General features: G+C 41.6%; 3 protein-coding genes across 16 annotated transcripts in view; 1 reads left to right on the top strand and 2 right to left on the bottom strand.

Moving 5' to 3' along the window:
• The window catches only part of LOC143207673 (uncharacterized), a 378,264-nt gene that overhangs the window by 222,807 nt on the left and 129,909 nt on the right, over positions 1–25,548 (top strand). For 12 of the 14 annotated variants that reach the window (XR_013008715.1, XM_076421369.1, XM_076421373.1 and 9 more), the window contains one exon: positions 21,759–21,818. The exons of 1 other annotated variant lie outside the window; for it this stretch is intronic. Coding sequence is in view for 12 of the 13 variants with exons in the window: in XM_076421369.1 (XP_076277484.1) it covers positions 21,759–21,818 (60 nt within the window). In the remaining variant the exon portion in view is untranslated. Of the gene's footprint in view, positions 1–6,021; positions 21,376–21,758; positions 21,819–25,548 lie in introns of those variants that run through there. One more of the 14 variants, XM_076421368.1, reaches the window with a different exon arrangement.
• LOC143207722 (very long chain fatty acid elongase 1-like) lies at positions 210–3,662 on the bottom strand. Its single transcript, XM_076421486.1, has 4 exons — positions 3,503–3,662; positions 2,509–2,780; positions 1,517–1,819; positions 210–456 (listed from the first exon to the last, which is right to left on the bottom strand). The coding sequence occupies exons 1-4, from the start codon at positions 3,543–3,545 to the stop codon at positions 286–288; spliced, it is 789 nt and encodes a 262-aa protein (XP_076277601.1). The 5' UTR covers positions 3,546–3,662; the 3' UTR covers positions 210–285.
• Positions 4,032–7,537, bottom strand: LOC143207719 (very long chain fatty acid elongase 1-like). The gene is made up of 4 exons (XM_076421478.1): positions 7,383–7,537; positions 5,756–6,027; positions 4,764–5,066; positions 4,032–4,296 (listed from the first exon to the last, which is right to left on the bottom strand). The coding sequence occupies exons 1-4, from the start codon at positions 7,423–7,425 to the stop codon at positions 4,120–4,122; spliced, it is 795 nt and encodes a 264-aa protein (XP_076277593.1). The 5' UTR covers positions 7,426–7,537; the 3' UTR covers positions 4,032–4,119.

The following is a 25,548-nucleotide window of genomic DNA, read 5'->3' as shown; positions in this document are numbered from 1 at the left end:
CATGTGACACAACATCATTTAAATATTCTGAATAAAGATGACTATAATACAGGTGGACAAAGCTCAAAGGGGAAAAGAGTGACGATGCTAAACTGTGAGCGCGGATCACTTATATTCTACACGTTTTGCAAGGAGTAAAGGTTTTAATTGAAGAAATAAAGAACGAAATTCCTATTGGTCCCCCGTTTCTTTAAAATTAATGGAAACAATTTTTATTTTACATTAATATAAATATGTTTATTAAACGTTGTAACAATTTTGTAATAATTTTGAAGCAATTACATTTCATTTCTTCTGCTTCTGTTGAGTCTTGTAGTTAGTCCGGTAAAAGTTGTAGAAAAGTATCAAATAAATTATGATATTGAGATTTCCTATGTGGATTGGCACAATCGTGGGCAGACGACACGACGGAAGGTAGACCACAACAGCGTATAAGATTAGGATCACAAATTGTATCTATTGTGACGGAGATAAAAATAAATTATTTAAAGTTATGAATTATCTGGTTTAAGAATCATTAATATGTACATATCCTTAGTATTATTAAACTAATATTAGTCAAAAGAAACGACAAATGACTAGTATTAGCAATATTAATAAAGTTAGCCATATAATAAACTAAAGTTAAAATATATATATATATATATATTATATTACTAGACTGCGGATGTTTATGCAATTTTCCATTTTTCTAGGCAAATTTTGAGAAAGTGGAATTAAATAAAATCTTAATTTTACGTTTCAGCATTTTTGGAAAATTTTCAGATGCCATAAAACCTTAAAGATCCGCAGTCTAATTATTACTAATGTCAGTCATAAAATAGCCCACAACATTATTCATAATGTGAGCAATATATGTATGTAGATATAGTTCAATTACTCGTAGTACTACGTAGATACAGGGTGAACATTATAAAGCGTTACAGACGAATATTTCCAAAAATATTGATTATACGCAAAAATGTTTCAGATGAAAGTTCTTCAGTGTACCGAAGGGGGCATGATGTGATGGGACTTTTATTTTTCTCGGTGGACACTCCAACTTTCTTTTTTCAAATGGAATGTCATATTTTTTATATGATGGATCGATAGCGTATCAAATTCTAATTGTAAGTATAAAAGTGTTGACCTTCATACGTCCTAAACCTAATAGTTAACGAGATATATTTCGATAATACATATCTCGTTAACTATCAGATTTAGGACATATGGAGGTCAATACATGATACAGAACGTAGGTTTTCCCATTTTAAAAAGTCAAGGTAACCTTCACCTCACCTTACAATTAGAATGTCCATCAGAAAAAATAAATATCCCACCAGTCTAGGGGTGTGCAAGTACCGGAAATTTCGGGTTCGCGTCGGGTCGGGAAATTTGTTCGGGTTCGGGTCGGGATCCCGAAATGTTTATAATGTTCGGGTATTCGAAGTTAAAGTTGGGGCAAGTCTGTGATTAAGGCAGCGATAAATAACTCTATGCATGTGTCAATGAATATTTGACGTCAACATCCACTTACCATTTGCATTATTGTGATCAATGGTTTCACCTTCTGGAGTATCTTCGGCGCTTTGTCGCCGAAACTACTCAAGAAGTAGTAAGTATACATGACCATGTGAACGATACTGTTTATCACAAGTGGAATCACGGTAATCTGTACCGCATAGAATCTTGTAAAATACCACCCGAGCAATATTATCGATACATGATGGTACAGGTGCAAGAAGGAGACCTGCCTCTCCTTTTTCCTGAGCACAAATGTCACCGTCTCAGTCAGATCCACGAGCCTTATTATTAAACCTAACCAGAGTGTGTACGATATCTGTGAAAATGGATCACATTTACTTGATTGTTACGGATATTTCATGCTCCGTAGTATGCTAGACTTTCAACAGTTTCATTATATGTACACCGTCACTGTAAGACTGTATGTAACACTTTATGCAAAATGACACATTTATATCACAATTAAAATTCCATTGCATACACAAACTTAACTATGCAACGATGCAAGATTACCGCAATTATTACAATGGCAATGTTCTGACTCGTGACTGTTTATGTACATACATCTAGCTGCGGTTGATCACATTTCAAGAGTTTACGTTACATATTTCTATCAAAACTAATAATATTCCGAAAAAACTAGGTTGCACAATTGGATTCCGCAACAATGCCTCAGTATGTATACGCGAAAATTTCAGGCACAAAATATGTATCACTTGCGCATTGTATTACATATGTGTACAGTAATCAATGTTTCTTGATCGTTTGCTATCCAGATTTATTATTCAGATACCGTAAGTTCGAATAATCGAGGTTCTTCTAAACTGAATCGTCAACTGGGCAAACATACATCTCACGAATTATGCGATGCCTGGCCTCGTTTTTGTTAGAAAAACGTCACGAATATTTGTATAAAAACATAGTTAGAAACAAAAGAATTCGCAAATGTCATGCACAACTCTTCCACACACTTATCGAGACGTAATTGTAACGGTTTTGGATTACCTGTACTGGGATAGGATCAAACGAATAATCCGGTAAAATACATAATTTTGTTGGTTCGTCGAAGACACCCAACTGAGCGAACCTTACGACTATGAACCCGTTCATGAAAACTTGGAGGACATTGTAGCACCTGATGAAAGTTTTCAAGTTGTACGGCTTTTTGTCCTTCATGTAATTCGGTCCCCATTTCAAAACAATATACAGATATAGGATCAGGATTAATGGTATTTGATAGTTCGATGCTATCAACGGCAGGTCTTTCGTCCTCGGATCTGAAATGATCAGCGATTATCATCGTTATGCAATAGGCGTCGGATCTTTATGCAAGGTAAACTTTTTCTACGCAATTACAACAAATTGGAGTGCAGTCTGGTAATCAGTCTTATCATTTTATTGGTGCGTTATTTTTCGAAATAATATAGTGCAGTCTAAAAATGTTTCGCCAGAAAGAGACGTAAACGAGTAAATATGATAAGCGGTAGTGAAGATGAAGAACACTAGTCCGCACCGCGGCACGCCGCTGCCCGCTCTCTTTCGCTGTTTTGTTTTTATCGGCTGGCTTGCAATGACAAACGAAAAAATTATTGTCGCTACGCAATCATCCCTTCGCGGTATTGGTACACACGCAAGATATTATTATTTCACAGTGTTCAGAATTTGTGCGCAGAAATACAAAGCAGTATATTGCATTATATGTATGTAGCAAGTTTGTTTTATAGAATATTGAAGTGGAAACAATAAAAATCGTTCAGTTTATAGATGCATACAAAAAAAAAAAGAAAAAAACAAGAAAAGAAAGTTGAGTGGAGCAGGATTCGAGGATCGGAGCCATGTCGATATCTTTTCTCGTTTCTATCAGGAAAATCGGAGCGAGGGCCGCTGGCCCATGCTTATCCGGCTAATACAATAATTTACTTTAATGTGTCATTTACTTTGATAATATTTGAGACGCACTTGTGTACCGAGAGGAAATCAAATAATTAGAATTACTTACCAAGATCTTCGTTCCAGTAATTGTAAAGATCCACGATACCCATTTTATTCGTTTCGTGTCTCCGCTAACAATATGTACATATATTTATCAGCCTAGAATCTAGCTTCGTTTAGCCGCGGACACTGATCACGAAGAACTGAAGGCTCGTAACTTGGCATTGTCTGAATTTATTACATGGTATACAAGGACATATACATTGTAAGCTGAATTAATGCGATTGAGAAATATGAATTCTGGGAATATCGAAAGCGGATGTATTAAGCTAGTTTATTCACCAGTTCCTCATAGCATGATATGTACGCGGGGGGCGCTGACGATGGTAGCAAAGTTCACCTTCATGCGGTGCGATACACCTGGATACACCTGGGTAGGTATTCGCGGCGCTAGGCATTCGGATAAGACCGTTGAACATGTCTAACATTTAGCTATACATATTCAATAAATGTATTCTCACTGTGCCTTTAAACTGTAAACGTGGATCATTTATATTCTACACGTTTTGCAACGAGTAAAGCTATTAGTCCCCTGTTTCTTTAAAATGAATGGAAACAATTTTTATTTTACATTAATATAAACATGTTTATTAAACGTTGTAATCATTTCGACGCCATTACACTTCATTTCTTCTGCTTCTGCTTCCGCTGAGTCTTGTACGTAGTCCGGTAGAAGTTGTAGAAAAGTATGAAATTAATTATTAAATTGATATTTGTTAAGTGAGATGGCATAGTCGAGGATAGATGACAAGACGGAAGGTAGGCCACACTAGATTGGAAGAGTACGATCACAAATTGTACCTATTGTGTGACACAGATAACAATAAATTATTCAAAGTTATGGATCGTCTGGTTTGAGAAACGCATTAATACATATCCTTAGTAATATTAAACTAATATTAGTCAAGAAACTAGAGAAATGACTAATATTAGCCATATTAATAATGTTAGTCGTAATAAACTAAAGTTAGTATACATATTACTTTATTACGAACATTACTCATAATATATCCCACAACATTATTCATAATATTAGCAATATTGATCATAATATATTGTATGTATACCTATAGCATAGTATCATATTAGTCGTAGTACTAGATATACCTACATATACATATATTAATCATTTGTACCATGCTGCAAATAAATGGCACTTGTTTCTTTAAATCGAAATTAGGTAAAACTATCTATGAGCATTAATTAAAGACGAAAACATATTTGATCGGATATGCGTTAATGAATGTTTCGCGTCAACTTCCACTCACCATTTGCATTATTGTGATAAACGGTTTCACCTTCTGGAGTATCTTCGGCGCTTTGTCGCCGAAACTACTCAAGAAGTAGTAAGTATACATGACCATGTGAACGATACTGTTTATCACAAGTGGAATCACGGTAATCTGTACCGCATAGAATCTTGTAAAATACCACCCGAGCAATATTATCGATACATGATGGTACAGGTGCAAGAAGGAGACCTGCCTCTCCTTTTTCCTGAGCACAAATGTCACCGTCTCAGTCAGATCCACGAGCCTTATTATTAAAGCTAACCAGAGTGTGTACGATATCTGTGAAAATGGATCACATTTACTTGATTGTTACGGATATTTCATGCTCCGTAGTATGCTAGACTTTCAACAGTTTCATTATATGTACACCGTCACTGTAAGACTGTATGTAACACTTTATGCAAAATGACACATTTATATCACAATTAAAATTCCATTGCATACACAAACTTAACTATGCAACGATGCAAGATTACCGCAATTATTACAATGGCAATGTTCTGACTCGTGACTGTTTATGTACATACATCTAGCTGCGGTTGATCACATTTCAAGAGTTTACGTTACATATTTCTATCAAAACTAATAATATTCCGAAAAAACTAGGTTGCACAATTGGATTCCGCAACAATGCCTCAGTATGTATACGCGAAAATTTCAGGCACAAAATATGTATCACTTGCGCATTGTATTACATATGTGTACAGTAATCAATGTTTCTTGATCGTTTGCTATCCAGATTTATTATTCAGATACCGTAAGTTCGAATAATCGAGGTTCTTCTAAACTGAATCGTCAACTGGGCAAACATACATCTCACGAATTATGCGATGCCTGGCCTCGTTTTTGTTAGAAAAACGTCACGAATATTTGTATAAAAACATAGTTAGAAACAAAAGAATTCGCAAATGTCATGCACAACTCTTCCACACACTTATCGAGACGTAATTGTAACGGTTTTGAATTACCTGTACTGGGATAGGATCAAACGAATAATCCGGTAAAATACATAATTTTGTTGGTTCGTCGAAGACACCCAACTGAGCGAACCTTACGACTATGAACCCGTTCATGAAAACTTGGAGGACATTGTAGCACCTGATGAAAGTTTTCAAGTTGTACGGCTTTTTGTCCTTCATGTAATTCGGTCCCCATTTCAAAACAATATATAGATATGCGATCAGGATTAATGGTATTTGATAGTTCGATGCTATCAACGGCAGATCCTTCGTCCTCGGATCTGGAATTATGAGCGATTATATCATCGTTATGCAGTAGGCGGTTGATCTTTGTTATTCAAAGTTACTATTTTCTACGTGAATTACAACAAACTGGAGTACAATCTAGTGATCGATCCGTTTTATCATTTTATTCGTACACACATTATTTTTCGAAATAATGTGGTGTCGTCTAAAAATGTTTCGCCAGAAAGAGAAGAAAACGAGTAAATATGATGAGTAGCAGTGATGAAGATGAAGAACAGGGCCAACTATTTTTTGAAGTGAAAACTTCGTTTGGCAGGGTGTAAGCTCAAGTGGCTAATTTCGCGTGATGGAATTCGCGACACGAAAATGCGTAACGGAAGTGATGTGGTGGATAGTTAGCTGATCCGCTTTCGAGCGGAGCCGCGAGAACTGTCAAGAGACATACACGTTCTCTTAAATATCGAGAGATGTAGGGTTCTTATAGAAGAAGTTGGAGGCAACCCCGTTAGCAGGGACACATGCAATGTCAATGCAACGTTTATTATGTTAAACCATACGTTTTTAAACACACAGTTTGTCAAATACAGAAATACAAAAGCGTGGGTTATGTAACGATATGTAACGACTTCCGGTTCGAGCGCTGATGTCTGTTTTTTTTCACATTCAGTCACCGCGAGTCGTCGGTCACCGGTTTATCGGTAATCGGTAATAATTTATTAGGTTGGAACGGAAGATCTCGTCCTTTGTTTTACCGATTACAGCAGCGGTGGCCAACCTTCTGTATGTACCATGCATAAATTTTTTCACATACGAATTCAGATGCGCCATACAACTCGAGCACTTTTTCTACCTTTTTACGTTCATTATTGCGGTTGAAAATAGGAATAGGGGTATGTTCTGCTTCGGTTAGGGGAGGAAAAGGGATAACTCAATCACGCAACTAAATTAATTAACTTAAGCCAGTTGAAAAGACACACGTTCATTGGAGCACCATTAGTACCATACAATAGTGAGAAATGATCGTTTGGACGAGAGGGCGATCGCTGTCATGAACACACTCTAATTCCTATCCTATAATTGTAAACGGTCAGAAAATTGCGATGAATTGATGAGTGAGAAGGCTGCATAAATTTAACTGAGAGCTCTCAGGTGTTGAAAGTATAAAGATGGATTCATTTATGACGCCTACTTAAAAAAAATAAATGGAGACGCAAGGATCTAATCCGCCACTTGTAATCATCCAATGCGAACGAAATGTTCATTTTGGTCAGTTGTCGACGACACAGCCAGCCGCAAATTTATTTTAATATTTTACTTTGATAAGTCATTTACTTTGATAACATTTGACGCATTTGTGCATCGAAAGGAAATCATAATTAGAATTACTTACCAAGATCTTCGTTCCAGTAATTGTAAACATCCATGATACCCATTTTATTCGATTCGTGTCTCCGCTAACAATATGTATACATATGTATGTATCAGACTAGAATCCACCTTCGTTTAACCGCGGTCACTGATCAGAAAGAACTGAAGGCTTTGCAACTTGCTGTCCCACAATTTATATGTTCGGAAACTAGAATACATACATTTTAATTTGAATTGATACGGTCTTCAAATATGAGTTCATGGGATTACCGTAAGCAGATGTGACACGCGGCAGCTGTTTTCATTGTCTTATACTGTATTATAATATTAGTCACAATATAGCCCACAACATTATTTATAATATTAGCGATATAGATCATAACAAGGTATAACCGGTAGTTAAAAAATTCGTTGCGGAGAACTAATTGTAAGTTAAAATGATAAAATACTTAGCTTACTTCCTGTGTAAATGAAAATATAATTATGGAAAATAGATATCTAATTTAAATTACATTACAGTCACACATAGCCCACAAAGAGTTCCAGCGACAATCGCAGCGATACGTCAAGTGATACACGTCATCAAGTAAACGTTCAAATACATCATTATGATTATTTTGAATGTGTTTTATATATGAGAATACAATATACCTTCAAACTAGTGGGTTATTACCACAATTCATTTCTACGAAAAAATGATTTCATTAGTTTTGTTCAGGAAAATCGATTTTTTGCAAAATCGTACACAAATTTTGAGTTCAGATTTGAAATCAGCATTGACACACACTGTAATAGTGACGATCATCATTTCAGTCAAAAAAGAACCTATGTATATCCAAAATTTCATCCAATTCCGAGCACGGACGTAAACGGAAACACAGCCAAACAATGTACATATACACAATATGTACACTATTGTACACAGAAGACTATTTTATTGAATTTTAAACTCATCTTTGGAAATATGAATTTGCATCAGTTTCTGCAGTCTACAGTTTACAAATTACCTCGAGAATCAAGGGGAGTTAATTAATGTTTGATCTTGCGAACCTTTGTGAAAATCTGAATTTTCAAAGAGATCCCGTGCGCACCGGGGAAATCTTTACGCGTAAATAACTACAATTTACCGCGCGCTGGTAATAATTATAGACCTTGCATTCGGTCGAATCTGCAAAAACCATCGAATGCTGGAAACAAGTATGGCATTTAAATAAAAGATTTTGTTCGCGGTGAAGCGAACGGAGGGTTCGCGAGGGATCAAAGGGCCAAGGGAAAGGTCACGCGAAGGACTTTTCGCGCGACAGGAAATATTTGTTCGGCAGTCATGCGAGCGCTGCACCGGGGGCACTTTGTAATTGCAACTTGTTGCCCGGTATGTACATACATGCTAGCGATGTGTATGCCGGTCTGTGGCCCTTGTAATTTATGGCCGTGGAAGCTGTAGAGCGGGGGCCAATTGGAATTTCAACGATCCGTGCATGACGATATAAATCGATCGAAGAAGAGGGTAGAAATAATTGATCAAGAACACGCCGCTCTTTTGCTTATCTCGCTTTTAGAAATTCGCAAACCCTCGATCAAATCCGTAAGAAATTATTCAGCCGCCACCGCCGCCGCCGCCGCCGCCGCCGCCTGCATACTGCTATCGATCGAAAATATATTCATGTATTCGCGTGCGTAATCCTGCATTGGGTGCAATATGTGTGTCATTGATTTCATAACGGTCACTTTAACTTTTTAAGGGTGGGGAATCGGCTCGCGCGTGGCATGACGACGCAGATACCGAAGTCTTGAAATCGTGTACGTATGCGTGGATCCATAGACATATAGAGATAGACTGCGCGGCCTGTACGAAGCGCTGAAGACCACAATGGCGGCGTTCGAGAGAGAGAGAGAGAGAGAGAGAGAGAGAGAGAGAGAGAGAGAGAGAGAGAGAGCATTAGCCGGGGTGATCAATTGATGTGTCGACACATCATATAGAAAGAGAGCGCTACGGACTCCGGCTAATGCTCTCTCTCTCTCACTCTTTGTACCGCGCGCCGCCATTGTGGGCTTCAACTCGCCCATAAGACGATCTAGCGGTGTGTAAGTGTTAAACAAATACACGCGCGAGCTGTTTTCCCACCCTTAATATTCGCTCCACGCTACTTTGTGTCTGCTGGAATTCCGTTGTATGTAACTGTTTCATTCTTCTACTCGTTATCCTAGTTCACACGCCGCATTAACATGGTATGAATAGAATAGTTCTGTGTTTGCCAGGAAAAACACGCCGCGCGTCACTATTTAAAAAAAAATTTGAGTTTATGCAATCATCGAGCTTGACAGAATAGACGCAGTTTGATACGACAAATGTACATACAAGTAACCGACGCGACGCGACGCGACGCACGCGGGACTCACAGATGGCAACCCTGATCACCACCGGTCAAAATGATCGGTTGCCAGATTCATTATTTTACAATTATTGAAATAATAAAAAGATTTTATTTAGTAGAGCACGTATTATAATAGAAGCCGCACAAAGTCTAAATAAAATCAATTTTGTCATTTTTATAAGGGAACATGTGTACCAGTTACTTTTAAGGCTCCGGTAGGTTTGGTGTTAAAAAAGTTATTGCTTTCTTGAGAGCGTCCGAATATTAATGCGACTGACTCGTGTCGCTGTATGTATGTATGTACTGGTCACACTGTGCATCCCGAAGAACCGTCCGCGTCCGCGTCCGCGCGGATGAGAAAGGTGAAGGAAATTTTCTCGGTGGCACGACCGAGGGAAAAAATTCAGGAAGCGAAAGAACCTCGAAGGACACGACTGGAAGAGATGTAACACACACACGAAGGATACTGATGAAGATGGCGATCTTCTGACGACAGATGAAGAGCGGTACTGGGTCGAGGGTTCGGATGAATGAAACCACTGAGGAGGGAGGAACCTCTCGTCTTGTACGCGGGACAAAGAGACGACGGCGACGGCGACGACAACGTCGAGAATACCCGGAGGGAAGTTTACTTTGATTAAAACTGTTCCAGTAATGTCGGGAGCCTTTTCATGCGTGCTTGGCACACAGAATTCGTTTGGCTTACATTAGAAGCGCACCGAAAGTACTTTCATCGATTCGTGTTCCCCGATGCGTGCTGGGAAACGAGCATGCGGGAAAACGTTACGCATGTACGGACAGTTTCGTCGGGAACTCGTGCATGGAACTCTGCGACCGACCACGAAACGAGAATTACATATAGGAAAACGATACCGAATCTCGAGCCGACAGATTTTCTCTTTATAGCGCCGTCACCGTTTCCGAACAGAGAATTCGATCGTTCGACGTTGCTCTCGTGGATTTCGAGCGATTTTTCATGGGATCGTGCGAGGTATGCAAAGCGACACACTGACACAGTATGTATCGGTGCTCGATTTATCGACGGAACCGAGTATAAAACTAGCTAACTGTTCAGATCATTTAAAGAAAAGTATCGTTATTTCGTAGTTATCCACAGTTTTTAAATACCTCTAAATAGAGATCATCCTTCCTAACATTCCTTCCTAATATTCGGATGCTATAAAAGAGAGACGTTATTAAATTATTTTATATCAAATAGAGTAAATTATGTACATCACTTTGATATGCATAACATGAAAAGAATCATTAGACTGCCGGATCTTTATGGAATTATGGCTTTTGAAAATCTTAAAAAGATGCTGGGATATAAAAAACGATAGAATTTAGTACGATTTTAATTTATTTTAAATATAAAATGGCTACTACCACGGAAAATAAGATTATATTTGATTTGAATTTTTTAAAATTCGTCTACAAAAATTTCAAATTGCATAAACATCCGCAGTCCAGTGTGATCATATAAAATGAAAATATTCTAGGTCGGAAGAAATGTTTAGTTCTCGTGTCAAAATAGTTCCGAGTGCAAAGAGTGAATGTTTATTGTACGATTGACAGTCGACGTTCGAGAAAATTGATTATCGAGGAGAATGAAGAGCGCCATGAGAACCGTATTAGCAGAAGGAAAACTCTCTCGAGACAATTTCGGTTCGGTTCGGTACGACATGAAAGATAAGAGGCAAGCTCCTTCACGGTTTCATTCACGGCAACCCTCGACCCAGTACCAGTACCAGTTCTAGTTCTGTCCTCAAAGCCTTGTCCTCTCTTCATCAACTCTCTCTCTTCTCCTTATACCACTGTCCTTTCTTCGGGACCTTCGATCCCAACCCCTTAATTTGCTCCCCAAAGTCGCCTAGTACTTATGGCTGCCGCTAGCCTTTTCACGGGGGTTTTAACCGCTCATTGAATTACCTTTGATAATTACTTAAGATACTCGAGTGTTCCCTATTAATGGCAATGAAAAAGAAAAAAATTCATTTTGGTCGGGAGTGTCTCGTGGCTTCGAGAAGCTAACCAGGTTTTACGGCTGGCGAGAAAGGTACCACGGGAAAGTTCGCCATCGAGTGTTCTTGACCCTCCACCGGAAAATTGCGAACGGTCCTCCCATGCGTTATAGCGATTATGTATGTATTATCTATCCTCCGCTGAAATTTTCAAGAATCTAGACGACCGGTTTCATATTTTCTATTCCACTATTACATACTGAGAAATAACGATGATATTTTTATTGAAAATGATTGGATTAGAGTTATAAATATGTAATAATAAAAAAAAATGTATAAGAACCGTTGTTGGCTCCACATGCCAGCAACGCCAGCAACCCTTCACCAGTGTTCCAAGACCACCCAAGGTCATTTACCATGTTCTAATCTCTCGGATCGCAACAGGACGAAGCATCGTACCATCGTATTTCGCAACACACTTGTCAGTGCTCGGGAACGAGACGTGAAAATCGATTCCCCGGTAAATCGATCGAGGCGATGAATCTCCGAGCTCGGAACTCGGAACACTGTCTGGGTAAGTCTTGGCGGATTACCGGCTGGACAAGGGGTTAACACGGTTCGGTGATCCTCTGCTCGTTTTTGAATGAAAAGTGACGGACGCGACCGCGCTCGTGTATCTCCGGTAATCGATCTCGAAACGCGTCGCTTCGCGTATTCTCACACGTTCCACGATCGTTCGTCCGTTGCGTTGCGTTGCGTTGCGTTGCGTTGCGTTGGTTCGTTCGGGATCGTATTCCAGATAGGCCAATGGCATTGATCGCAATATCGCGTATCCGCTTTGGATATTGGCTCTCTCGCGTGGGACGAACAAGCAAACCGTGACTTCGGCTCTCTGTTCCGCCCGCCTTCGGCCGTCTTTTCCGTACGAACGTTTTCTTTACGCGGCGCGCAGCGGTACAATCGATCCGCCGTAGAAAAATCCCGAGAACGTTTGAAACAGAGCTACATACGTCAACCAGACAGAGCATAGAAACTGCCTGTCCGCGCAATTATCCTCGGCAATTAAGGATCGAAGGCAACAAGATCAATCGCGTGGGCGATCTTTCGTTCTAATAACACGCTCGGTTCCAATTTCTCGTTTCTCGGTCGCAACGATTTGCGATCGTGGGCGCGGTACACGAAATTTCTTCGCTGGATACGTTGTTTATCGATTCGGAATAGAACGTTCGTTTCCCTGCTTTGTGTAGAGGAATTTTTCAGGATGTTCCACTACGGTGTTGGATCGCGTTCACGATAATATAATTCTTAGATTATGGGCAAGTGCGCGTTAATTGGTTATTTTTATTATATCATAGTATGAACGAAATTTCTCTAGCTTGTATTTATTCTATGTAGTAGAAGTAAAGTCGAACTTTGCAAAAACTAGGGCGCACTATCCCACTCCACCTTAATTGTCAATTGTCCAAAACACAATTTGGAAAATTGTCGGACGATCACATGAACGCGCAAACAACGGTTTTACAAACAAACTGAAATCGAACCGATCGTTCATTCCGTGGAGTAATTGATCCATTTTATTTCTCACGTATAAAATACATTTCAACAATAATTGTATACCTACCTATATTTGAAGAACGTAACGATATTATGTATATGGCCGGGCCAAGGTCGACCGCGTAACGATACGAATTTGATGGCTAATCTACGCGAAAACAGCCCCAGCCGACTTATCGTACCCGTCCGGGTAGCGTGTACCCGCTTAAAGAGGATTAAGAACCCGGTTCCGCGTAGCGATACTCGGAGATTTCGGAATGGTAAATGTACTCTCGGCCGAGAGTCACGAGAATCGAGTACGCGCCAATGATTCAGGATAAACGCGAGAAACTGTGCCGCGTCAGGCTTTTATCAAGCCGTACTCTCGCTCTCTCACTTTGGCTTCGGTTTCTCTTTCGCCGAAGGGATATGTACCGCGATAATTATAAATCGCTCGCGGTTACTGCTAACGAGCTCCACCGTCCCGCCCCCGGTTTCTGTAATGTTTGCAACTGTCCGGACCGACGCGACGCGCCGTGCAACATTGCTCCTCCGGAGAGGAGGATACAATTAATCTGCTCTGCGCACTGTTGCCGATTTAGAACCCGGTCGAACAGCTTTTAAACACTGTCGCGATAAAGCGAGAACGCTCGGCGACAGGTTCATTTAAAATGCCTTGCCTTACGATTTATTTTACGATTTCAGGTGATCAAAACCAAAACCTTTTTTGTAATTCTCAATTTCCTGAAAAAGTAGAAACGTTATGTATCTATTGTACGCCTATATGTTCCCCCCAATAGCTGTACATTAACAAAACCAAAATAGAATTTTATATCGATTCAAAGGAAATTAATAGCATACATTTTTGTTAGACTCCAACTTCAGAATCTTCATCACTAGGCTGTGCGGATCTTTATGCAAGAAATAGAAACTTAATTGAATGTTATTTCTTCCCTTAATGATTTTCATAGAGGAGAAATCGTATATAAACATATTCAATTTCACGAAATTTTTCAGCAATTTTGAATTTCATCTTCCCAATTTTGCGATAAATGCATAAAGTATTGAATGATCAGAGATCATTTAGGTGTTCGAGTTAAAATTAACACCTTGTATTGTATGATATATATTTTTTAAGCACAAGTATTTTATTATATATCAAATTAATCGCAAAATTCAGAGCTTTCCAATGATGTACAGTTCACAAAGGAATGGTCACTGAATGAGCAGAGAGGACAATCAAAGAACTACGAAACAGAAGGTCGCGAATTTAGTTGCCTACCACCTAACTGGCAAACCAAGGAAAAATTGGCAGGAGAAGTCGGGGACGGATATGCATTGCTGTAAAATAGTCGATCAAGAGGTTTCACTTAAACGACCCTTGGGAGACGGTAGCAGAAGATCCGCGACGCGACAACAGAATGTCCCCACGGATGCACGTCACTCGTATTTGTTCCTGTCAATCAAAACAATCCGGGATCGAACACGAGAAGCTGCACGGGGGCTGAATCAACCGCGCACTTGTGCCCTGTGCAGGGGGTGCGTGTGACGTTTAGCTCAATATCCGTCCGTCTGACCCACACCGGGATTAATCTACTTCAAAGGGCCATGGCGCGCTTTCTTTCCCTTCGTCCTTTTCATTTTCCCCGAGTCCTTTTTGTACCAGTACCAGTACCGGTCGCGCTGGAAAATAATCAACTGGATGTCGATACGAAGGAAAAACAGGGGCTTCAGGGCTGACGCAAATGATTGGAAAACGCAAATATCAACCGATAAGTAAACGAGCATCGTTTGCAAACTTTCTGGATTATTTAGTATAGTAGGATTATTTTTATAAGGAAGATGAATTAACGATCGCGCAGAGAACTGTGGTCCTGTTTTCCCGTGCCAAGTAGGATTCAGTGTTATTATCATACTACAAATAATTAGGCCAGTATGTGGAAACTTGCTCTCCAAAAGTTCTCGAGGTTCGCTTATGTTCCGTTAAATTTACAGTAGCCTCAGGTGTTATATCTCGATGTTCCCATCTGGGCGAGGTGGTCGCAGGAAACCAGAAACCACAGTTTCTGCTTACATTTTGCTGCAAATGGTCTCTTTTCGCGGTTAGGAAGCAGAAACGCGTTCCGCCGTCGCGTCGCTGCTTCTTACGTGAGGCGACACGAAAACGTTTTCATTGTACTTGCAACGAAACAAAGAAGAAGAATTAGTCGAACTTGAAAGTTCGAAAATTGTTTTGAAGAAAGAAACAAATTCCTGTTTGAAATTTTCAAATTAAAATTTGTTGAAAGCAACAGTATGCAATCTGAATCGACTTCTGTGCAACTATTTTTGAGGACATGTATGAGAGCTGAACACAGTTCTTGGTGCAGTATACATACGTATATGTACAATTTTGTACGAACACGGACAGTTCCGCTTGTCTTTCAATGAACTGAATGGGCGGATGAGTAATCTCCGATTTCGCTTCACTCGTGCAACTGTCTCGTTCGTGGCAGCCAGTAATTATTATGATTATTTTCAAATTCGTACCCTCGGGAGTTGAAGAGAACAGAAGAGACTCCCTCAGGAATAGCTGAACGGCGCGGCGCGGCGCTCGCTTGTCCAGCCATCTGTCGCCTTTCAAGTATGAAACCGAAAGAAAAGCCTGGAAATACGACATGTTCTGCCTCGATCCCCGTCGATCCGCCCTCTTGTTAGATATAATCTGCACGGATGCTGTCACGAGCCAGTTTCGTTCTATAAATTGTTATTCGCGTTCTTCCTCTCTGATTTCTTTTTCGCAAGCATTAAGCTTCGCTGAAATCTTATCTAGAATCGTACACGCGTTATCTTCGCTCATCTTTCACTCGAGAGTTCGTCCACGACTCAAGATTCGGCCCTGAGATTAAACGTGTAATTACCAGACTACATACTTCGAATCCATTTGCGCTTCTAAAAGTAGACCGTTCTTATCAAATCGACTTATTGGCCAACCAATAGTTTGGTCAGGACCAATTCGAACATTTCTGAGTGTTTTGGTTGGGAAAAACTGAAAACGGCTAGGAGAGTAGAACTTTTTCTGTGGAAAAACTGTGGACCGAGCAGTACGGTCCACGGAAAATTGCTTTCCAGCGGCGATGTAAGAGCGCCGCGAAATTCCCGTTGAAGCGTTCACAGGAACGCTTACGCCGGGAATGAAATTTCTTTCGGTGGACCTGGTGTTTCATTGAGCGCTAAAATTTAACAGCAAACGCCGCGCCCGGCCCGTAACTTCCGGCGTTTCGGTAGGTTCCCTGGCCGGCCCCTATAGGGGTGGCGCGAGTCACAATGGAAGCCACCCCGTGCCAGCCCGGATAACAATGCCACGGGAGCGCGGCTCGTAGTAATACCTTGATCCCACAAAAGGTAGCTAAACACGGCCAGGACGATAGTCCTCCCAATTATACGTGCTCTACGCTCGCAAGCGGATTGACGGGTTGGTACGCAACGATAAATCGTGGCTCGGGCCCCGTTCGCGTCTGACTTTCTCCATTGAATCGCGGCGAAACACGAGCACTGGAATTCAATCGCGCGACGAATGTTTCCCGTCGAACACATGATCGCGCCCGCCGCGCCACGCCGCGCCGCGCCACGCCGCGCCGCGCCGCGAACCGAGTTTAATGCGAGAGCCTCGTGTTCGCCAAAATAATCGAGTATTTGCCGGGAAATTGATTTATATCAACGATACGCAAAATCACGCTAAAAACGGTTAAGCGAAACTGCCGGCCAATGGCTTCCGCAGATAAAAAACAAAAGTTTCATTTCGAAGAGTTGCTTTGAAAAATCTGGGACTTCCATTGCTAAAATAGGTGAAAGAACGGCCGGAAATATTCTTTTCCCCTCTGGTTTTCAATTAACGCGTTCCACAGGCCCGAATTTTGACAGTTTTCATTAGACCAACGTCTGTTTCCTTTCGTTCCGCGCGGTGGCAGACGGACGAGGTCAAGCTGAATTTTCTCACAGCTCCATCCGCCCCGTCGCGTCGCAATTATCTTTCCTCCCTGCATTTTTCCCTTTGTTGTTCATCTGGTAGCTCGGCTGATGGATGCACAAAGGTCCTGGCGGATTCGTCACCGACCAAATCTGACGTTTGGCATTCCACCTCCGCCGTTCGTTACTCGTCACAATTTTCTAAAGTGCTGGTCACACTTTCCCATCGCGGAAACTATATCCGAATATGTACTTTGCGATTTTCGGTAATGAACCCTCAATTATACTGAGAACTTTCAATTCAAGCGTTTCAAGCATAAACAAAGGTGCCGACTACTAGTAATGTACTTATTCTGCGTTGAAGTAGTTATTGTATTCAATGAAAATTTATTTACGTTCAATATGTTTCAAAAAATTGATAAATAAAGCAGGGAACAGTGCTGCTGAACATTATCAATGATAAAGTTGTAATAACGATCCGCCGCTCTTAATAGGATTTTCAATAATTCTGCTGTACCGAAAGGAAGCATAGAAATTTTCTTTTACATTACAATCTGAAATGAAGGTACATATTAGATAACGTTATTGTGTGTGGAAGGTGACAGATGTCAGTTGACAATGAAAATTTCTGTCACTGTTGTAGGTTTCATGAAAAAGTATGTAGCCGTTAACCATAGATTGTTCAAAATTATGCAGTAATCACCGGTCGGTAATGTGTTAAAATTGGCAGATTCGCGAATTTCGTACCGGTAAGAATTCAATAATGAAAATAGATAATGGGTTCGATGTTGGGAATTATGCGTTTCTTGAGATAGAAATTCACGCGTTCGCAATATCGGCAGGGGAAAGAGGGAAGCTGACAAAAGCACAGCGTTCCCAGCGTAGTTGACGCGTGGCGAGTCTGGCAGGATACGCGATGCCATGAATAAAGGAGGAAAAAGGAAGGCATCGATATTCATCAGAAATGCAAGGCGTCGGAGCGCAACGATGCGCGCTAGATTGGCCGGCACTTTCAGAGATATGAAATTATTGTTCGGCCAGCAGCAGCAGCAGCAGCCCCCGTCAAAGGACCGGCTGACAAGCGATCTCGAACGAAGCACGACAGCTTGACTAATGCGGTTATGCCAGCCCCTCCTGATCTAACCAAATGAAATACTCCCACTCGCCGAAGGAAGCTGATGTCACGAAATCAAAGTTCCCCCCTGTTCCCAGCGCACGATTCCTTTTCTTCTAACGAAGAAATCATCTTTCCCACTGCATCAGCGAAAATTCCTTTTTCTTCGACGAGGATACATTTATCGCTGACTTCCATTCCACCGTCGCGTCGCGTCGCGTCGCGTCGTGATCGTCCAACTTGGCCTAATCGAATAATGTTTGCTTCTGCTGGTAACTTGCAGTACAATATGTATTTCTTTAATCCAAATCTCCTGATTTCTGCGAATCAATTGCTCCGGTGGATAGACGTCTGCCAACTCAAAATGTCAACTATTTATCAAGACTCTTCCTCATGGTTCACACTCGGTTTCCCATTCACGTAGTCTGCTGCGAGGATCCTCGTATTTCATGCAGATGCACCCTGTATTAACATCTGGGACGTCGAAACAATGAGACCCTCCGGGTAGTCGGACAATAAGACACCTGTTTCCGCGACCAATCAGACTGGTCTCTGATGCCAATCCCACCTCGGATGAATCGATAGCAGAAAGCATGGTTATACGGGCGCTTGCGGCCAATGAAAGACATTCGCGTATCGAAATAAACAGCGAACTCACTGCTTAACGCGTTTCAGAATTGGAAGCTATTCCATCAGAGCCTGCAAATAGTTTATAAAGCACAAAATAAACAAGTGATAACTGACCAGTAATATTGACTGTATTTCAACTTGTTATATTTCAAATGATTTTGAACGTACATATTTCATAAAAGAGGTGCACACGTTGCATTTAACGAAACATTGTAACAAGGAAGGTGAACAACGAAAGAAATGCTGGTAGCCCCGGCAAGCTGACCCACAGCTTTGTATTGGGAACACTCGATTTAACCAGAAAATGGACGCGCGCCTCGGTCTGCGATCGTGTGGGCCTCGTCCAAGAAAGAAGAGACTGCGAAACAGGAGAGTATATGTATGTATATTGATCTTCCATTTCCTGCAGCAGAACCGAGGGCCTGCCTCTGTCTTCGAATTGCGATACCCGGCGGCGTACCGTATCCTCCCACGTTGCTCGGCGAAGGATGACGACGAGGTCCGCGTACCCAGCTCGATTCTCAACGGAGTCCCACGAGGCACCGATTACACGAATCGGTGATTCATAATCGGCGATTCGGGCTTCCTTCCTGAATGCAATCACGACTGAGAGAACCCGTCGCTCGCGTGAAGAAGCGTGGAAAGAAAGCCTGGAGAACTGTAGGCCATCGATCCTCGCCACCATCGTTTACATTCAATCGTTTCACTTCTCTCAGGTCCCGCCGGAGGTCTTTGCGTATTCTTCAAAATGTCTTCAATCATGCCCGAATACATTTCAAAAAGTTATTTAGCTCTACATCGCACAGTGGTCCGAATCGAGAAATTGAGCGCGACATTTTGCCAAAAATCAACTTTCTCATATTAATACAATCTGATCAACACGTATGTCTTCTTGAATGTTCATAGATTTCGGAAAAATGAAGAAAATACATCAAATATAATTCATATTTGAATTTGTTTAAACACTTAAAGTTGGACAGTTTAAAATTGGAATCTTTTACGCGGAAAAACTGTTTCGTCTTGTGACAAAAATAAGAATAAGGCACTATCAGCAGAAGTTAAAGAATTCGTTGATGAGAAGTAGAAGTAAGTTAAAAAGATTAAATACTTACCTTACTTCCTGTGTAAATGAAAATATAATCATGGAAAATAGATTATGTATCTAATTTCAATTACATTACAGTGTCACTGTTCAAGATGCGCGCGTCAAGTGACGTAAGACACTTGTCGACGCGCGCATATCATTAGCGAGCGCTGCGTCGCATTACGTTCGACAGCCAATCGTAACGCCCGAGGAAAGAGCATCCGGTTGATCGATCGAATTATCGGCTGACAGACTATCCAGATCCTCCGAGAAGTATCGAGTCGTTCCAAAAGGAAGTCGTTTCTTATGTTCTGTTAGTCGCGATAAATAGAGCGACCGCATGCTCGTTTCTCTCTCTCGCGGCAATCTCTCTCGGCAAAAGTACTTCTTCGCAATAGTTTCCAGACCAGACTGGGTCGAGTTGACCCGAAGAGGGTATTGTTCTTTTTAGAATAAATATTTATTAATTTAATATTAATTCAGGGAGAGCTTCATGTAAATAAATTGCAGAACGAAAAGTGTAGATAATTTTTGACTCAACCTCGTGAATGGTTAATAATGACAGTAGAACGATCCTCGTTACATCGTCTGCACGGTCTAGCCCGCAGCGAGAATGCGAACTCCGTCAGGGTTCAAATCAATGACCGATACATTCTAGCAGAGGGTTGCTCGCGGGGCCCTCGTTAGGCCACCGATTCATCATTCCTGGAGGAGTCTTTAAGGGCGATTAGGCAGGGGAAGAGGGTCAAGGAGGAGTTGTCCTTCGTCAGAACCTGTCGTTCTCCGTCAACGTTTCTCGCCCCTCTGTACCTAAACTCGGTTAACCCTTTCGGATAACTCGGCCCGTGTTGTTTTCTTTTTCGTCGTGCTCGTCGAAACGGGGATAGTTCGCAAACGCGGATAGAAGGGGAACGGGCGGTGGGGCCGTGTGCCTGCGAGGCTCGTTTCAGCGAGAACTTATCTTGGTTCTCCATTAAGCGAGACGGAACTTGTAACCCGCGTAGGGGACGAAGAGTATCGCGGAGCTGTCCTCGTGTCTTGTAAACGCTACCACTACGGGCTATCTCGGATCTAAATTGAGCCGTACTCCTGACGACGTGACATGCCCCCTTTGATTAAACCGAGTGTATTATTGACGAGGAGTTTCTTGTCTTCGCCGGCAAGTACTACATATGTACAACGCTCCGCGATGTTTTTGGAGACGAACGACCGCCGCGCCGCGTCTGGAGGACAAAGCAGCCCGAGACGCAGTTGTCACGAACTTTCGTACAGTGGCCAGGTGTACGTGTGTCCCCTTGCCTGGCTCACAGAGTCAAACGACGCCGCAGAAGTCCTGGAGCAAAATATTGAACATATCGTTGAATTTTCAGGTAAATTGGTTGGTTCGTTGCTTGATTAGAGCCGATAAAACAAACAAGTCTCAGTTTACTTAACAAAAATAAAAAATCATGAGACAACGTTTATGTTTCAAGATTTAAGAAGATTCAGTTTTCTTAACAATAATAAAAAACCATGAAACAAGATTTAAGTTGAACTAATCGTGAGAGTGGGACTAGCAAGGATCTGAAATGGCAATTTTGACATAGACGTTTTTAGGGAACAACGCATCAGTGTCTCTGTTTTTCTACGTGCCTGTAATATTCGTAAATTGTCCAACACCTGCCTATTCTCGCAGACTACCTTGTTAGAAAACCCGATCCAACGGGATTTATTCGCGTAAGCGCTACAACCACCTCTCTTCTTTGATTTTCAGGTACGTAGCTCACGTCCCGGCGACGATCCACCTCCTACAGCGTCTACAGCGTGCATTAGCGTGAGTAGATCAAAGCAGCAAAATATTCATAACACGGGACGGTTCTTGCGGGGATGGAAAGCGACGTCTTTTTTTCGATAATGAAAGCCAAGGCGCGTTCCAGAGCGGCGCGGCGCGGCGCGGCGCGCGGCACGATTGTTTCCCACGCAAACGTAATCTCGGGGGTGCCTTTCCCGTGGCTGGCGCCTGATCCTCGATGGGAGACAAAGGAGGATGAAATTTCAATTTTCGGTGGGAATTTCCGCGCGATCCTCGAAATCTGCATAACTTAAGGATCGCCGAGGGTCGCGGGAAGAATTGTGAGACACATAAGCGGCAGACGCATCCCCTTGCGAAAGGGAGCGGGGTAGAAATGGCGTCAGAACCGAGAGAAGGAAGTCGTAAATCTTTTATGTCTCGGCCATTTTTGCGCGAAATGCACAAATAAAAAGGGATCATCGGGGCTCGGCTTTGCTCTGGAAATAAATGCTTTTCGAACTGAAAAAAATGGAGATCGAACGAGGTTGGAAATATTAGAGGTTGGTGCAGATACAGAAACTGAAATCCGTCTGTTCTCTCAGAAATTCTAGTTTTCTCGCATGTGATAAACAATATATTGACGATATCAACCTATTAACTATGTACTGTAGAATTTAATATTTTCGAATGTAGAGCCGTAAAGTCTGTATTAGATATTTGTATTCAACTCTGTAATAAATTAAAAATAACATATGGATGTTCTTAAAATGTTTTTACCGTTTTAATTTACATCCTGCCATTTTTCTCATAAATGCATGAAATCCGCAGTCTTGTAATTACATTGAATTTGAATCAAATAGTTTTTACATATTCTTGACGTGTGTTTTGGATCATTATCATTACATTTATGTTATATGGTTAATACAGTTAAAGATTCAAAATCTATACGAAATACCAGAGTTCTACTAAAAACAAGGGGTGTCCTAAGACGTATGAGCGGGAGTGTATGTACAGTCGTGGAAGAGAGCAAGGGAAAACAATGCTCCGCAGTTGTTGAACGACCGAAGAATCAATTTCCAGAAGAATTCGGGGTAGGGGAATAAACAATAAAGATCGGTAAATCGTGAACCTTGTGCCCCGGTTTCTCCCCTGTTCGGGACATTCTTTCCCCCTTTCACCGATTCGTTTTGAATTCACGGCATTATTTCGAATACCGGGGGCATTCCTTTGAGAACCTTTACCTTTTATCGACAGCTCCGAGACCTCTTAAGGAGATTTAATGCTCCGTATTTCCTCTTCTATCGTTCCTAGACAATCTTCACTGAAGATAAATTATAGCGGAAATTTAAATCGCGATTCCCTTTTTGCGCTCCCATCTTACTCTATGTAGGTATACATTTATTCCGCAAGAACGGGAACAACAAATTACATATCGAATCTTTCTTAAAAAGTGACGAGAAAACTCGCGAGACCGTGCGGCTATACCGGTATATTATTCATACGACAAAACTCGCTGCTTTTTTTTAGGAATCAGAACTTATACTCGCCGACGTCGTTTCGGGCACAGACCCACCCTTGAAATTGATATATCGCGCCATCTCTGCGCAAACCGGAAGGAATCGCGATCGTAAACCAAATTAAAGCTGGTAAGCTTTCTGTGTATCGTCGAAAACGGAAGCTGCCTCCTTCATTCGAGTTTATTAATGTAAAATCTGTCGGAAAGCATGCTTTCTTGTTGCACCGATCTTTGAAAAATGAATTCCGTCTTCCGTTTCTGGTATGGTATGGTATGGACATGATATTTGGTCCCCTCAGGGTTTCAAATTCATTTACCAATCCTCTCCTTTTTCCACTCTCACCATCGCCTTTTCAGCGGGACCTACTGTTTATGGTGGGTTCCGAACCACCTTTTGCCAACAACACGTGAAAAACACCCCGGGTGGGTCACTTTCCGGTTTTTGACCAGACGGTCACCCATCCTAGTGCCGGTCACGTTCCACGTTGTTTAACTTCGGTGATCTAACGAGAACCGGTGCTTTCAACGGGACTACGGTTGTTGGCGTCTTCCGTTTCTGATATATATATATATATATAGAGAGAGAGAGAGAGAGAGAGAGCGAGAGAGAGAGAGAGACAGTGCTCAAAGCGTTAACAAAAATTTCCAGCGAAGCTTATTCGTCTGTCAAATGTAAGCAGCGCAGCGGGTAATAAAGTTAATTTTGTTAGAATTTTTCCGTTGATCAATCGGCAGTCCGTTTGATACTCTTAAAACCATCGTCGACGATAGCACCTGTACGGTTTACAGCTTTATGCCCCGACGACGTCAGGCCTTCCTCTTCATTTCTATTAGCTTCCCTTCCGAGCTCCTTCACCCTTCCGAGCTCCCGCTAGAGGCCTCCTCCCAAGAAGCCCGAGAACCCATGACACAAGCTCGAATCCACCCCCTCGCCCTAAACCGCTCTCATACCCGTTCATCCTTCCCCCATTGTTCTTCATTCTCCGTCGCCCAGACTTCGATCTTAAAGGTGCACACCCCCACGAGCTCTTTCAAACGAACGCGAACGTCTAACTCGCTGCCGAGTCAATTATTCCTCGAGAAGATCCCAGGACCGAGGGAACGATAAATGGCGAGCTGTTGAGAAAGTAATATGTATGACGGTTTTACTGTTGTGTCGTCTGTAACCGCACCTCCACCATCGAAATTTCGCTGTTCGAAGGAGCGCGAACTAGAGCTAATTTGAAACGCTCTTGGTTAGCATAATTTAACTCTTCTTATTCCTAGACGTTCACTTGTACACGAATATAGAATAGGAAACAATCATCGTCGTATATTTCAGCAATTTTTCAAGACATTACAAGACATTTATCTGGATTCTTCGTACAACTACAGAGTTAATGTATAACCTTTGGCATAAAGGCAACTTTTCCGAATTTAAAGCTAATATTCACTGCCCGAGAACAACGGTGCTCGGCTTCGTTAAAATCTTCGTTACACGTGCTACGTAAATTTTATTGTGCAATATTAAACTCCACCAAGTTCCTTCATTAATCTGTTAATATTATCTATCTTCTGTTAATCTTCGCAAGACCTACGAGCCCGAAGACTTGCTCAGTCTACAAAAGCTTCGAACATTCTTGACGATCTACAATCGTTTTGTTCTTAAATTTTGATCTGCAACCTGCAGAGCCGTCATTGTAAAGATGTAATTGGACGAAACAAGAGGGTTCAGAAGCGATACATTGTCGCAGCCCGTGTCTATCCATCAGTGATTACGCCGGAAATACATGCGGCCGCAATAAAAGATCTCGAGTTCGATTTATGGCGGCGAAAGTGGCGTTTTATTGGCGCTATCGATCTTTCCGATCCCGGAGATTCCTCGTACCCGCGCCATGGTGTCCTGCACCCTGATACATGTCGAAATAAAAGAGGGATTCGGCGTAGCAGGTGTCGCGGATAAACTGACAACGGTGAAATATAGTGTGTCCCCGTTTAATGTATGTATAAACGTAGATAATTTATCTTTTCGCCTCTGTCCCTCTTCGATGCCGATACGTTATCGCCTTATTTTCTTCTCCGCGCATCGGTCTCGCGTGTTTGTTCTTCGATGCACCGTAACTTGCATTCAGCTTCAAGACACGTCGATATCTTTCCCTGTGAACTGCCCTTCCGAAACATTCGTTCCCGAGGATATGGTAACATACGAACGCCTAAATACTGTCTCGTATTTCAATCGTTCCTTCCGAGTTTTCGGTCGAAATAAACCAGAAAAAA

This window comes from Lasioglossum baleicum, chromosome 4, assembly GCF_051020765.1.
Source record: "Lasioglossum baleicum chromosome 4, iyLasBale1, whole genome shotgun sequence".
Classification (NCBI taxonomy): Eukaryota; Metazoa; Arthropoda; class Insecta; order Hymenoptera; family Halictidae; genus Lasioglossum; species Lasioglossum baleicum.
The sequence above is the reverse complement of the archived record's forward strand: the minus strand, read 5'-3'. Positions and strand labels throughout refer to the sequence as shown.